Raw genomic sequence first — 12,582 nt, 5'->3', positions numbered from 1 at the left:
GGATTCTTACAAACATTTAAAGAACTAGTTGCAATATTATATGAGCTGTTTGCAAAAATAAGAAAAGACAGGATTCTACCGAACTCCTTTTAAGATATAAATATAGTCTTGATACCTAACCCAGAAAGAGGCGAAACAGAGGAAGGAAACTGTAAGCCAATATCCTTAATGAATATGACGTAAAAAATATTGGCAAAAAGTCTAAAACATTTAAAAGATGATGTGCTATTAGGTAGTTGGGAGTTATACCAGGAATTCAGGGTTGGTTTAATATAAGGAAAATTATAAATATGATAATCATAGGATTATATCAACAGATGATGAATAGACTTTTGACAAAAATTCAGTGCGCATTTCTGTTGGGGGAGAAAAGCACTAAAAAGCACAAGTGCCTTGTCTTACTATGACAAGTACCACATCTATTTGAAATCAAGAGCCAACATTTTGTGTAACTGAGATAAATTAGAGGCCTTTCCAGTAAGATGAAGGATATAAAGCAAGGATGTCCATTATCACCACTGTTATTTGGTATAGCATTAGGAATGCTAGCTACAAGAATAAGAGAAGAAAAAAAATGAGGGAATAAGCAAAAGCAAAGGGGAAATGATGATATGACATTTTAGAGGATCTCCTAACAAGTAATTGAAATAACTCAAGTAGAGTTGCAGGATATAAAATAAACCCACAGAAATCATCAGCATTTCTATAGATCACCAACAAAAACCAAGTAAAAAAGCTAGAAAGAGAATTTCTATTGAAAATTACTACAGAATGTATAAAGTATATGGGAGTATACCTAAGAAGGCAAACAGTAACATGAATACACATAAAACACTCTTTACAGAAATAGAAAGTCTTAAACAATTGGAAAACTTTTAATTGCTCATGGCTAGGTCCTCCTAACCTAGGATCCAGGGAAACAACTCCTTTGGAGAAGGGAGCAGGTGACCCAGCCTAGCTGAGACAGCATGTGACAGACCAGTCACCACCATCTCCCTTCTGATTCTTGTGGAAGGCCCAGGAACTCAGGTGTTTAGAGACAGTGTCTCCAACCATCATTCTAGGAAGCAACCCCTGAAGACATGCAGCCTAGCAACTGCAGGTGCTATGGCCACAGCTCTTAAAGACCCAGAAAAGAATATTCTTGGCACTATCAGATGGTTCAGCATCAGGAAATGATGTGATATCATCAATGGAAATGGCATGAAAGACAAGGTGTTACAATCTGACTTGTAGCTAAAACCTTCCATACCTGTTATCTCCCCCATTCAAATGTGAGCTTCTTGAGAGTAGGGACTCTCTGGTTTTCTATTTGTAGCCAAGGTGCTTTATACATAGTAAGTGTTTAATAAATGTTTTTTTATTATTTATTCAAATTACTTATTGTCATTCCAAACTACCAAAATATTACTTTAAAGAGCTAGTACATAATAATGAAATGACCTGAAATATCTAAAGGTCATAAAGCTCAAGGAAAAGAATGGGGAAATATAGTGGGATGGAAGGGGGCCTAGCAGTACCAGATCTCAAATTCTACTACAAAGCACAAATCAGCAACTCTTTGGTATTAGTTTGAAAAAAATAGAGAAGTTGATCAACGAAGCAGATTAGGTACACAAGACTCAGCAAAGTATCTGATAAACTTAAAGTCCTTAACCTCTGGAGTAAAGGCTCACTGTTTAAGGAAAACCAGAAAGTAGACCAGTAGAAAATAGATTTATTTTTTTTTAGAAAATTTATTTGTTTACTTTTAGTTTACAACATTCAGTCAGAAATTAGATTCAGACCAATATCTTAAACCATATACTCAGATAAGCTCCAACTGGATACAATCCAATTGGATTTAGACCTAAAAAATCACATCATAAATAAATTAGCAATACAAGCAAAGAAAAATGTTTTGCAACTATGGGTAAGTAGAAAGGTTCATAACCAGCCAAGGGACAGAGAGGAGCACAGAAGACAAACAGACCATTTTGTTTTCATAGAATGTAAAAGTTTTTGCACAAACAAAACTAATTTGAAGGGAGACCATTAAGTGGGGGAAATCTCTGATAAAGGTCTCATATCTGAGTTATATAAGGAACTGATTCAAATAAAATATATATAATAAATATGTAATATATATATAATATAATAAATTCAAATCTTTGATTCATATATATATATATATAAATATAAGAAAAAAGAGTTATTCCACCAATATCAAATACCAATATCATATCCCAGGGATCAAAGGAGGAATTCCAAGCAACCAAAAAAATATACAAAAGGCATTTTTCCACATCACTCACTAATTATTGAAAAAATGCAAATTAAAACAACTCCGAGGTTCTGCCTCATGGAAATGAAATGACAAGTGCTACAGGAAAACAGGCGCCTCATTGCATTGTTTATGGAACTGGGAGCTGTTCTGATAATTCTGGATAATTCAGTTTGGAACTACGTATCCCCTCTGACCCCAAGATACCACCAAAGATATCACTTTGGGCTTTCTAGCCCAAAGAGATAAAAGAGAGAAGAAAAGGATTCATATGCACTGAAATATTTGTAGCAGCTCTTTTTGTTGTAGCAAAGAACTGGAAATTAAGTGGGGAAGGAAACCAAGGAAATTGGTGGAACAAATGATGGTAGATGAGTGCAATGGAGTGCCACGAGAACTGATAAAAGGGATGGTTTCAGAGAAACCGTGAAGACTTGTATGAAGCAATCAGCATGGTGAAATGAGCAGAACCAGGAGAATAATTTATACAGTACCAGCAGTACTTAACTCTTAACAATCTAAGAACTCAGATCATGGAAAAGTATGTTACCTATCAATTGCCAGAAAGGTGATGAGCTCAAGGGACAGAATGAGACAGACATTTTGGGGCATGGACAATCTAGGACTTCACTTTGCTTGACTAAGCATAATTATTACAAGCGTTTGGCCTTTTTATTTTCTTTCTAATTTGGAGAGGAGAGAGCAGTCTATCCATATGGCTGTTTAAAGAAAAGAAGGTCATTGAAACATTTTTCTTTAATGCATAAAAGAGAAGAAAAAGAAGGCTGAGAAGATACACAGACAAGCCGGATAGTTTTAAATAGTTATATGTTGAATTTAGTATGTACCAAAAAGGAAAAGAAAGCTGTGTATAATAGATTAATAATTTCATGTCCAGTGCTTTTTCTTTTATACTTTGTATGTCAAAATGCTAGTGTTATTTGATCTCTGTCAAGTTCAGAATTGAAAAAAAAATATTAATGACATTTTGTTAAAAGGCCAAACATGCTTTGCTTTGGGTCTAAAGATAAATATTTTTGACTGAATTCCAAAGGCATGGTCTCTCTAAAGTCCACTTATCAATTATGTAAATGATAGTCATTGAAAATCCTCAGCAGTTAGTTCTGTATGTTTGGGAACTATCTTGTTTAGAGCAGATAAAAGTAAGCAGAGAGATTTTCTCCATTTGGAGCTTAATACGGATTAAGTTTTAGTGCCTTAAAGCTATGTCATTGTGCCACGTGCTTTTACTTTGATCACGTTATTTCAATCTCCCAAAGTTACTATAATTGAGCTTGTCTGAGAATTTACCTCGATATTATTAGACTTGCAAGGGGGCAAACTGTAAGGGTCCTAAGAGAGCAAGAGAGCAGAGTTACTGCTCTGGCAAGAGGGATAAGAAAAAAGGGAAACAGCAAAGTGATGGAATCTTACTACAGCAGTTATAGAAAATGTTACTTCTTTTTTCCTGTACCACAGCAGAGTTGCATGCTGATAACAAGCTACTGTATTAATAAATCCATTGCAACGATCGAGACTTTCTCTTAATAATCAAACTAATAATGAACATGAAGATGAGAAGAGCCAAGATGTTCAGCATACAGATGTTTCCTCCATTCCACACCAGACCCTGGGCAATTTCAATGTGAAATCAATTTTGCTATCACAATTTTCCATGTGAAAGCATGCAAGTACCTAGACCACATTTCCAATTGGAAAGACATTTAGGGGTCTATTTTGTTATCATTACATGTGCTTAACTCCTATTCCAGTTAATGGGAGTTGTATGTCTATAGTCACAGTAGTCTGGGAAGTCCTTTAATATTATTACTTTCCATTACCATCCTCATTAAAATAACTTCCATCTCCTCTTAAGCCAACCTAAGACACTGCCATAATGCAAGTATTCATTTGAACTTGGGTGGATTTCTTTGCACATAATGAAGGATATCGATTACCTAGCATGACCTGTTTCTAGTTTAAAAGTGTAACTGTGTCACTGAGATGAGAATTGCACTGGAATTGTTTAATTTATCATTAGAGCTTCCTTTCCTATTCAGGGCACATTTCCCCAATTCTGCTGAAATTGATTCGTTCCGTATCTCATGCCCTCATTGGCTCTAAGATGACTTCTCCTCCTGCCCTTTTATGTGGGGACACTTCCAAATAGAAGTTGCTTTGGCATCCCATTTTCACAACTGCATGCAGAAATGGTTGTACTCTTGATCTCACTATCACCTACTTATATGTTTTATCCCCAGAAATCCCCAGATCTCTATCTTACCAGAACTTCCTAAATCCTTCAAAAAGCCCCTGTACCTCACTCCCCTTAATCTGCCTCTTTCACCGTTTTTGTGACCATCAGCCATTCACCTTCTCATATCTTACTCCTATTCTGCTGAACATTCCTGGAGGAAGGTACACAAGTATGCCAACTGGGTCCACTACTGGTTTATGCTATTCTTTCTTAACTGAGCCCTCACTACTGCATGGCAATTTTTTTATCATTCGCTAATTGACCTCCTATTGGGTTGTCCAGACCTTCTCTTCTCCCCACCCAACAAAGGACTCTTACTTTACGGACAAAATTGAGATCATCCATCATAAGTTCCCAGTGTCTCCTCCCTTGCTTCAATTTCTGACAAAGTGATGACCCTTCTTATGGCCAAGTCCATCTCTTCTGACAGCTTGTCCCAGTTTCCCCCAGTCCCTCAAATTATCCCTTTCACAGCAAAAAAGCTAGCTGTCTCTGTGGTTGTCCCAACTTCCTCACCTTGCCATCTGGTTTTTTACCTCATCACTCAAAGTTTACTCATGATCTCTTCATTGCACAATTTGGTGAACTTGGCTCAGTTCTAATCCTTCTTGAGCTCTCAATCCCATTTCACACTATGACCTTCCCTAGATACTGTTCCTTCTCAGTCTGCTTTGGTGGATCACCACCATACATGCATTGAAGTTGGGCCCTCAACCAAAGATGTCCCTCAAGACTCTATGTTGGGCCCTTTTCTCTTTATGCTTTCAGTACAGAACTCATCACCTCCCCTAGCTTAGATTAGATATGACTTTTTTTTTGCTTTTTGGAGGGGGGAAGGCAGGGCAATTGAGGTTAAGTGCCCAAGGTCACACAGCTACTAAGTGTTAAGTGCCTGAGGCCAGATTTGAACTGAGGTCCTCCTGACTCTAGGGCCAGTACTCTCAGTACATTCACTGTGCCACCTAGCCAACCCTAGATATGACTCTTGATCTGCCCATATCTCTCTCTGGGGTTCCAGTCACACACTACAAATGTGTATTAGATACTTCCACTTGGATATCTTGTTAGCAATTTAACCATCTGAAAGAGAACTTGTTATACCCCTCCAACTAACAACACTTGCATTCATAGGGACTTCAGGTTTGCAAAAATTTCTACAAATATAATCTGATTTTATCCTTACAACAACCTTACAAGGTAGGTGTTATTATAATACTAATCTTGATGATGAGGAAACTAAGGCAGACAGATGTTATATTACTTGCTTTGGGTCACACTGCTAGTAAGTGTCTGAGGCTGGATCCAAACTCAGGTCTCCCTGACTCCACGTCCAGTGCTGTCTCCACTGTGGCACACCCTACCTGCCTCTTATTTGTTAGTTACCACTATCTGTAGTCAGCCAGGTTCAACAATTTCATAGTCATCCGCCACCCTTCTCTTTACCTCCTCCCCCCTACTCTTCTCTCACATAGTCACAATTCTAGTTAAGACCTTGTGATAGTAATGGCAATTAAAGATTCCCCTGTATTGGCTTGGTTTTCAAATTGATTGTGTTAAAACCCAGAGCTTGTTAATCCCACCTGTGGGATGGACTTGTTGATGTGAAAAGAAAGTCCTGAACTGGGAGGAGCTGGTGACGTAGATTTGGAGAGACAAGAGAGAGGCAGAAGAACTTTTTTTTTGGAAGCAGCACCCTCGTGGAGGCAGAGAGAGACTGAGAGAATTGCTGGGAGCCACTTTGAATTGCCCTGGACTTTTGAGACCTGCCCCCTGAGCTGCCAAGGACTGAGGAGACATGGCTGTTTTGCTGGTACTTTGTCTATCTGTTTTGATGTTTTTTTGCCAGATTTGTCCACAGGTGAAAGACAGTCCTTTTGTTGAAGAAGTCCTGGAACCTGGCTGTTGGCTAAGAGCTCCTGAGACTGTCCTGCAGACAGAGAGTGAATACTGTCCACTGGTGAAGGACAGTGCTGTGGTTGCAGGGGTCTGGGAACCTTTCTGTTGGTTCAGAAGCCCTGAAGAAGGATTTTCTTGTTGTATGTTTACAGAAATCCTGGGAGAGGGTTTTGCTAATGTTTTCAGGGGTCCTAGGACTGTTCGGCAGACAGAGGATGAATTAATGAAGAGACTGGCAATGTATCTTGTGGCCTTGCTAAGCCTTGTCTCCCCAGGAACTAAGATTGCTGAGAACTTGCCTCTTTGTCAAGATGAAGAAAAGACCTCCATTTGGGTATTAAGTGCTGTGCTTAAACTTGATGTAACTCTGGGGTAGATTCAATTGTGATCCAGGGGTGGGGAACTTTTGACCTTTTTGTGTTCTATGGTTGAACAAATGAATGTACTTTACTTATGTTTGGAAACTAATCTCCATTTGAGAAGAGGGGCTTTGTGATGAACTAAATGAAGGTACAGCCTAGGGGTGGAGTAGTATTTAGAACAGGGACTTTGTAATTGATTGAATGAATGGAGGGTCCTGGGGTGGGGTAGTCCTTGGAGATTATTGAATCACACTTAGTAAATGCTGTATTTGGAATGATGTCATGTTTTGATCTTCTCTGTTCTTGGTTGGTCACTGAATAAAATGGAGAGCGCCTATGTTGGTATTCTGAACCTTGGGAAGTTACCTTTCCTTGGCATTACATTACAGACCTTCACCATGTCTTGCATGGATATGTGGAAATTTCCCAGTTCGTCTCCTGGCTTCTAATCCACCCTCCACACGTGATGTTTGGAAATATAGTCTATTCCTTGTAGCAGCTCCCAGACTTCATAATTCATCTTAACTACAGTCACACCTATACCAAATGGTCAAATTGAGGCAGCATTCTTTCCAAAAAGGTTTTTCTTTTGCAAGTTGCAAAATCTATGTTGCTCTCCTGCTCTGGAACCCTCACTGGACCAGAACTGTCCCCAAATAGAAACTCCTCATCTTGGTATTTAAAACCCTCCTTCACTTATTCCAACATCCAGTCAAACTGGCCTACTTGCTGGCCTCCAAACTTGCATCTCATCTGTCCATCCCTTCCCTGGCATGTAATATCTGAGGCCAGATTTGTACTCAGGTCTTCCTGAGGCCCAGAGCTCTGTCTACTGGCCACCCACAATGTCCACAGAAATTTCCTCCGTGCTCTACTCTAGAAACACAGGTGATGTGATAAACACAGCAGATGAAATATACTTAGTAGCAGTGTACTTTACCATGCTGAGAATGCCAGCCTCCCCCCATGGTGGAACTTGGGAATGTGTCCAATTGTCTCTCCCCCAAATTATACTATTAACTCAGACAAGAAGATGAAAAGTGACTACTCAGCTAATTTTCCTGTTGTGTGCTGCTTCCATTACCTGTCCCTACCTAGCATTGTCAAGAACCAGTCTTAGCCTTGGTCCCTTCCCCAAAAAGGGTAGAAATTGAAGGTACCGCATTCCTTGTGGGGATGCTGTGTTTACTTAGCTATAGGAGAGAGCTCCAAGAACCACTGCCTCAGCATCCTTTCAACTCAGGTGGCCCCTTAGGATGCCCATCTGCCACAGCTTTAGGAAATGACTAGAAGTGGAAACTCTTCTATTATAATCTCATTTGCTCAAAAATGCCAAAAGGAATAGAAAAGAACACCCCAAGCTAATCTTTATGCCAACCAGTAACATCTAAGTAAAAGATAATTTTATCCATGAATGTTATTTCTACACTTATAGCTGTGATACCAATCGCATACACATACATATACACATATACATATGTGTTAATGGCGTCTTTAAAAGGCTCAACAAAGTCTCCATTACTCAGCTATGTCTTTGTAGAAAAAGTCCACTTGCCCATCCAACCACACTGTTATGAAGTAACCAGAGAGATCACGATCGATCGGGAGAACTGGGTAGCTGTAAATCAGGGCCCTAGAATAAAGCGGGAGGTCCCCAGCCGAGCTTACTCGGGGACAGACATCCTGTCCAACGTCCTCTGATCTTCATTATCCACCTCCCACTCTAGAGGGAAACAGTGTCCAAAGGCTAGCTCCCAAAGAAGCATGACCTAATGTTTGAGCATTCACTCTGCATTATAACCCTGATCATCCAATTGATTTGCTGTGTAACCTTCATCACTAAAGCAGAGATAATAGGATAGAAGGAGATGGGCTTACCTCCTGGGGATGTTGTGTGAATTAGCAAATTAACAAGTGTAAAGTGTTAGCATTTCTGGAAGTGCTGCTAGTCGGCATTATTTCTAGGGACTTATGCTCATTCGAAGTATATCATGCTTTTTTCAGGAAAGGATTTTCACCCACATCAATTGCATTTAAGTTGGGCATAAAACAGAGGTGATAATAACATAGTAGTCATCAAAATGCAGTTTCCTGTTAAAGCAAAAACTATTTTTGGCAACTCTTAGTGGTCTAAAACTTTTGCCTTCCTGTGATGTTTGGAGGAGAGGGATGTTCATTGTTTGTCCCCATAGCGACTATATAATCTACTGGATTTGTTCCGGTCACATAGTCGGGCAAATGCTAGCCAGCAGGTCTGAATGACATGGAGGTCAAGAGCAAAAAGGCCAAACTCCTTCCTGCTCAGCCTGCACTGGTGTGCCCTCTGGGACAGCCAATAGAGAGAATGAGAATAGGTTGCATCAAAAGACTTTCTAACAAAAGGGACTGACCGTCCCTTGAGCCTTTCACTTGAACATCTTTGCCAATGAATCTGTTGTCGCCTCTCCTTTCTTTTATCCCTATGACTTCTCTTACCCAGAAAATCATTTTATTACCCATTGTTGAACTGTAGGCCTTGGCCTAGCAGCTGCAAGTGCCTTTATGAGTCATGTTCCTTATTTACATGATCATTTGAAGTGATTTTTCAGAACTGTTTGAAAAAACCTCTTGCTCTTATGGAATAGCCAGGGTCTAAATGCTCACAGAGTTTGTGTTCTCTGTCTTACAGATAACAGATGGGCACCTTTAGAAAGGTCACGTTCCCGCTACAATAGAACCATCACCTTCGTATGAGTCCTGTGGACCTTGGAGAGTGGCGATGGAAGCCAAGCAGCATTTTGAGCAGAGTTCAGCATGGACTTGAGTGACAAAGAAGAAAGTGAATAAAATACCAGTTCTGTGTCTCTGTGAATCTACTGCTAAATCCAAAGCCCCGCGATTGTACTAATAAGAACACAATTACTAGAGCCAGCAACCAGGGTGTTCGGTATAAGGACTTGCATTGATTGTATATTCTCAGGTGGTCTGCTGAGGAGGGACAGGTGAGGAAAGGAAGAAACCAGACATTAGATAGAGAAGAAGAAAAGAGAAACTTCTGCAAAATGGCAGCCATGAGGTCCCAGTGAGGGAGCAGAAGAACAAAAATGTGCCTCTTCATGAAGACTGAGAACACAGCTTACCAGAAGCCACCTTAGCACTTGCAGAAGTCAAGTTCTTTAGATTCTGCTCCCCAGGGAAATTGAATGGATTCATGTGAAATTAAGCTTTTCATCAATCTAGAGTTTTTTACTGCTTAAAAAATTGTGCCCAATTTTGATGGAATCAGCTAGAGAGGGTGTTTTAAACTTTATTTAAAGGGGTATTTTCTAATTGTGCACATATATATATATGGATACTTTATACAGATACTTTATATGGATATTTTTGAGATAAAGCACTTCACCTTTTACTGTTTCTGCTAAGGATGCTTCTAAAAATTCTATTATCCTGATTTCTGTCTTAGAGAGAAAAAGGATTCTGCCTGCTCTTGCTTGGGGGTTGCCTTCTTCTTTGCTCCCTGGTCATGGGACATGGGGCAATATTAGAGGACCTGCTAAGTCCAAGGCAGTGGAAAATCCTTTCCTTCTGCTCCCTAGCCAACAGCTACTCATTTCCTCACCTTGTCTACCCCAAACCTACACGTGTGGAACCTGGTTCCAGAAATCCCCTGGCTAGAGGGGAACATTGAACTTAATCCAACATGTAAAAATTAGATGTTCCCCATCTGAACACTTTAGGACCTGGTCACTGAAGGAGGAGGACTTCATTGTTATTCTGGGCACAAAACTCCCCAGAATGTATTGGCTTTATGTGAGGAGTCCTCTCTTCTGTTCTTAACAGAGTCTCCATTATATAATAACTATGTTACTTAGAGTTGTTTGGATCTCTCAGGGGAATGGGGAAGTCCTCTGCTGACGCTCACCAATGGATCCAGTGAGCATTTCAAATAAGGGCAGGATTTGCTTTTTGGAGGCAGGTGGTGGGTGCCTTACTTCTCCTCTCTAGTCTGCCTGTGCAGACAGAGCCTACTACCCTAGGCAAACACAGGAGCCTGAAAGTGCAATTGTGGGGTTTCATCACAGTATCCTATCTGCCTCCCTCCTTTTAAGGGGTAGCCCTTAAAAATCCAAAGCAATCCCCTCTCCTCAGGTGTGGTCGCTGCTCTCACGGCCCCAAAGGATCCGAGTCAACTGGTGACAACTTGTTCTTATTCAGTTTTCTTCCAGTTGCCGACTAAAATGGAAACTCCCATTGTAAAAAAAACATGGAAAGAGAAGGAATCCCTGTTTTTCCCTGTTGGTTTAGGCTCCATTTGGGAAAAGTATGGCATGACATGTTTGGAATTCGGTTATGAACCTCATTCTTATAAATTATGAGGTTATTGTATGAGAGTCCTTAAAGTGAAAAGGCCTACATGTTTGCTCATAAAGACAACTGATTTCTAATGGTAAAAAAAAATAATAATAAGGTTGTCCGCAGGTCAAAAGGAGAATCCCTTCATTGACTTGAAAATCATCCAGCCAAGTGACCCATTTGTAGAAGAGACTTGATCCCTTTCCCGCCAGCTTTCCTCACTAGGGAATGGGACGGGAAACAGGCAGAGGCAGAGGAGGACCTCACGCGGCACACAGCATCTCGAGATGTTTATTTTTACAACTCTCTTTACCTTGTGATTTTCGTAAGCATATCAGTTTTATGGTTGATAAGAGAACATTATCTTGATTTCTGTAAACATACAGTGCCTGTGTTGTGGATTTCACCAAGCCGTTCTGAAGCTTCATGCCGGCACTGCTTCAGGCTTTGGCTTTTCCAGCTGCTGCGCGTGCTAATTTCCATGGTCACCCTGGCTCCTGGGGGGAGATTTTGCCATGTAATGGGGCTTGTGACGCTAGGAGGAGGACAGGTACCATGTGCATATGTCACCTTTCTAAGACATGAACTTGCCTTATTTTCTAGTATTCGAAGAACTAAATCCAAGAACCATTATCGCTAGATTCTAGATTTGTATTCAGAAAAATGCCAAAAAATGGCCAATCTTTTAGGGCCTGTTGTGAAGTTCCAGCAGAATGATTTACAAAGTGTTGTCTCTCAACACCCCAATGATCTCACTGCCACCATTGGCTGCCAAGAGACGGATCAAAAACTAGCACAGAAGAATCTGTGGCCATAGGATTTGATGATACTGAAATCCTATGCTAAGAGCTTCAGGCCTATTGATGCAGACCCTTCTGCTGTTTGCTAGCTCCTGCGGAGATCCAGTTGAGCTTGTTCTAATTCCTTCTTGGTACTCTTAAGGCCAACTGAGGTCATCACTAAAACCACCCAGTCACCATGTGCACACACTACTGCGGGCATGCCTTGATGTTGAACCCGTGCTCCTGGCTATGCCAGAGTCTGCTGAGCACTTCTGTGTCCTGTTGTGGTCAGACAGTTGAATTGGATTTTGCCTACTGGATTTAATGAGTACCCCATGCCCCCTTCTGTGGGCCACAGTAGAACCACCAAGTACCTCTGCAATTGAGGGCTTCTTTTGAGGCTGTGCCAAGTTACTGGTGGCACAGCTGCCAAGGCACAGGATTTCAATATGAGTAGATGCCATGTGGACAGATGCTTTCATTTCAGCTAAGAGTAAAACCTGTATCCAGTCAGTGCCATGAATAGCTTGGGGGGAGGGGACAACCTTCATGTGATAATGCAAACTTACTATTCAATAAAATTGACTATGATACACATTAACTCCTGCACATTTGTGTGAATGTATGCACGTGTACACCTGTTCACATGCTAGCCCTTGTCATCATCTGGACAAGCTCCATCACTGGAAT

General features: G+C 40.6%; 1 protein-coding gene across 1 annotated transcript in view; it reads left to right on the top strand.

Moving 5' to 3' along the window:
• The window catches only part of DIAPH2 (diaphanous related formin 2), an 873,453-nt gene extending 860,960 nt beyond the window's left edge, over positions 1–12,493 (top strand). Inside the window, exon 28 of the mRNA XM_069065282.1 lies at positions 9,447–12,493. Within this exon, the coding sequence (XP_068921383.1) occupies positions 9,447–9,511 (65 nt within the window). The 3' untranslated portion in view covers positions 9,512–12,493. The remainder of the gene's footprint in view (positions 1–9,446) is intronic.
• The last annotated feature ends 89 nt before the right edge of the window (positions 12,494–12,582 follow it).

This window comes from Petaurus breviceps, unplaced genomic scaffold (genome assembly GCF_028583685.1).
Source record: "Petaurus breviceps papuanus isolate PSGF00001 unplaced genomic scaffold, PetGlider_PUasm1.0 90681, whole genome shotgun sequence".
Taxonomy (NCBI): domain Eukaryota; kingdom Metazoa; phylum Chordata; class Mammalia; order Diprotodontia; family Petauridae; genus Petaurus; species Petaurus breviceps.
The sequence above is the reverse complement of the archived record's forward strand: the minus strand, read 5'-3'. Positions and strand labels throughout refer to the sequence as shown.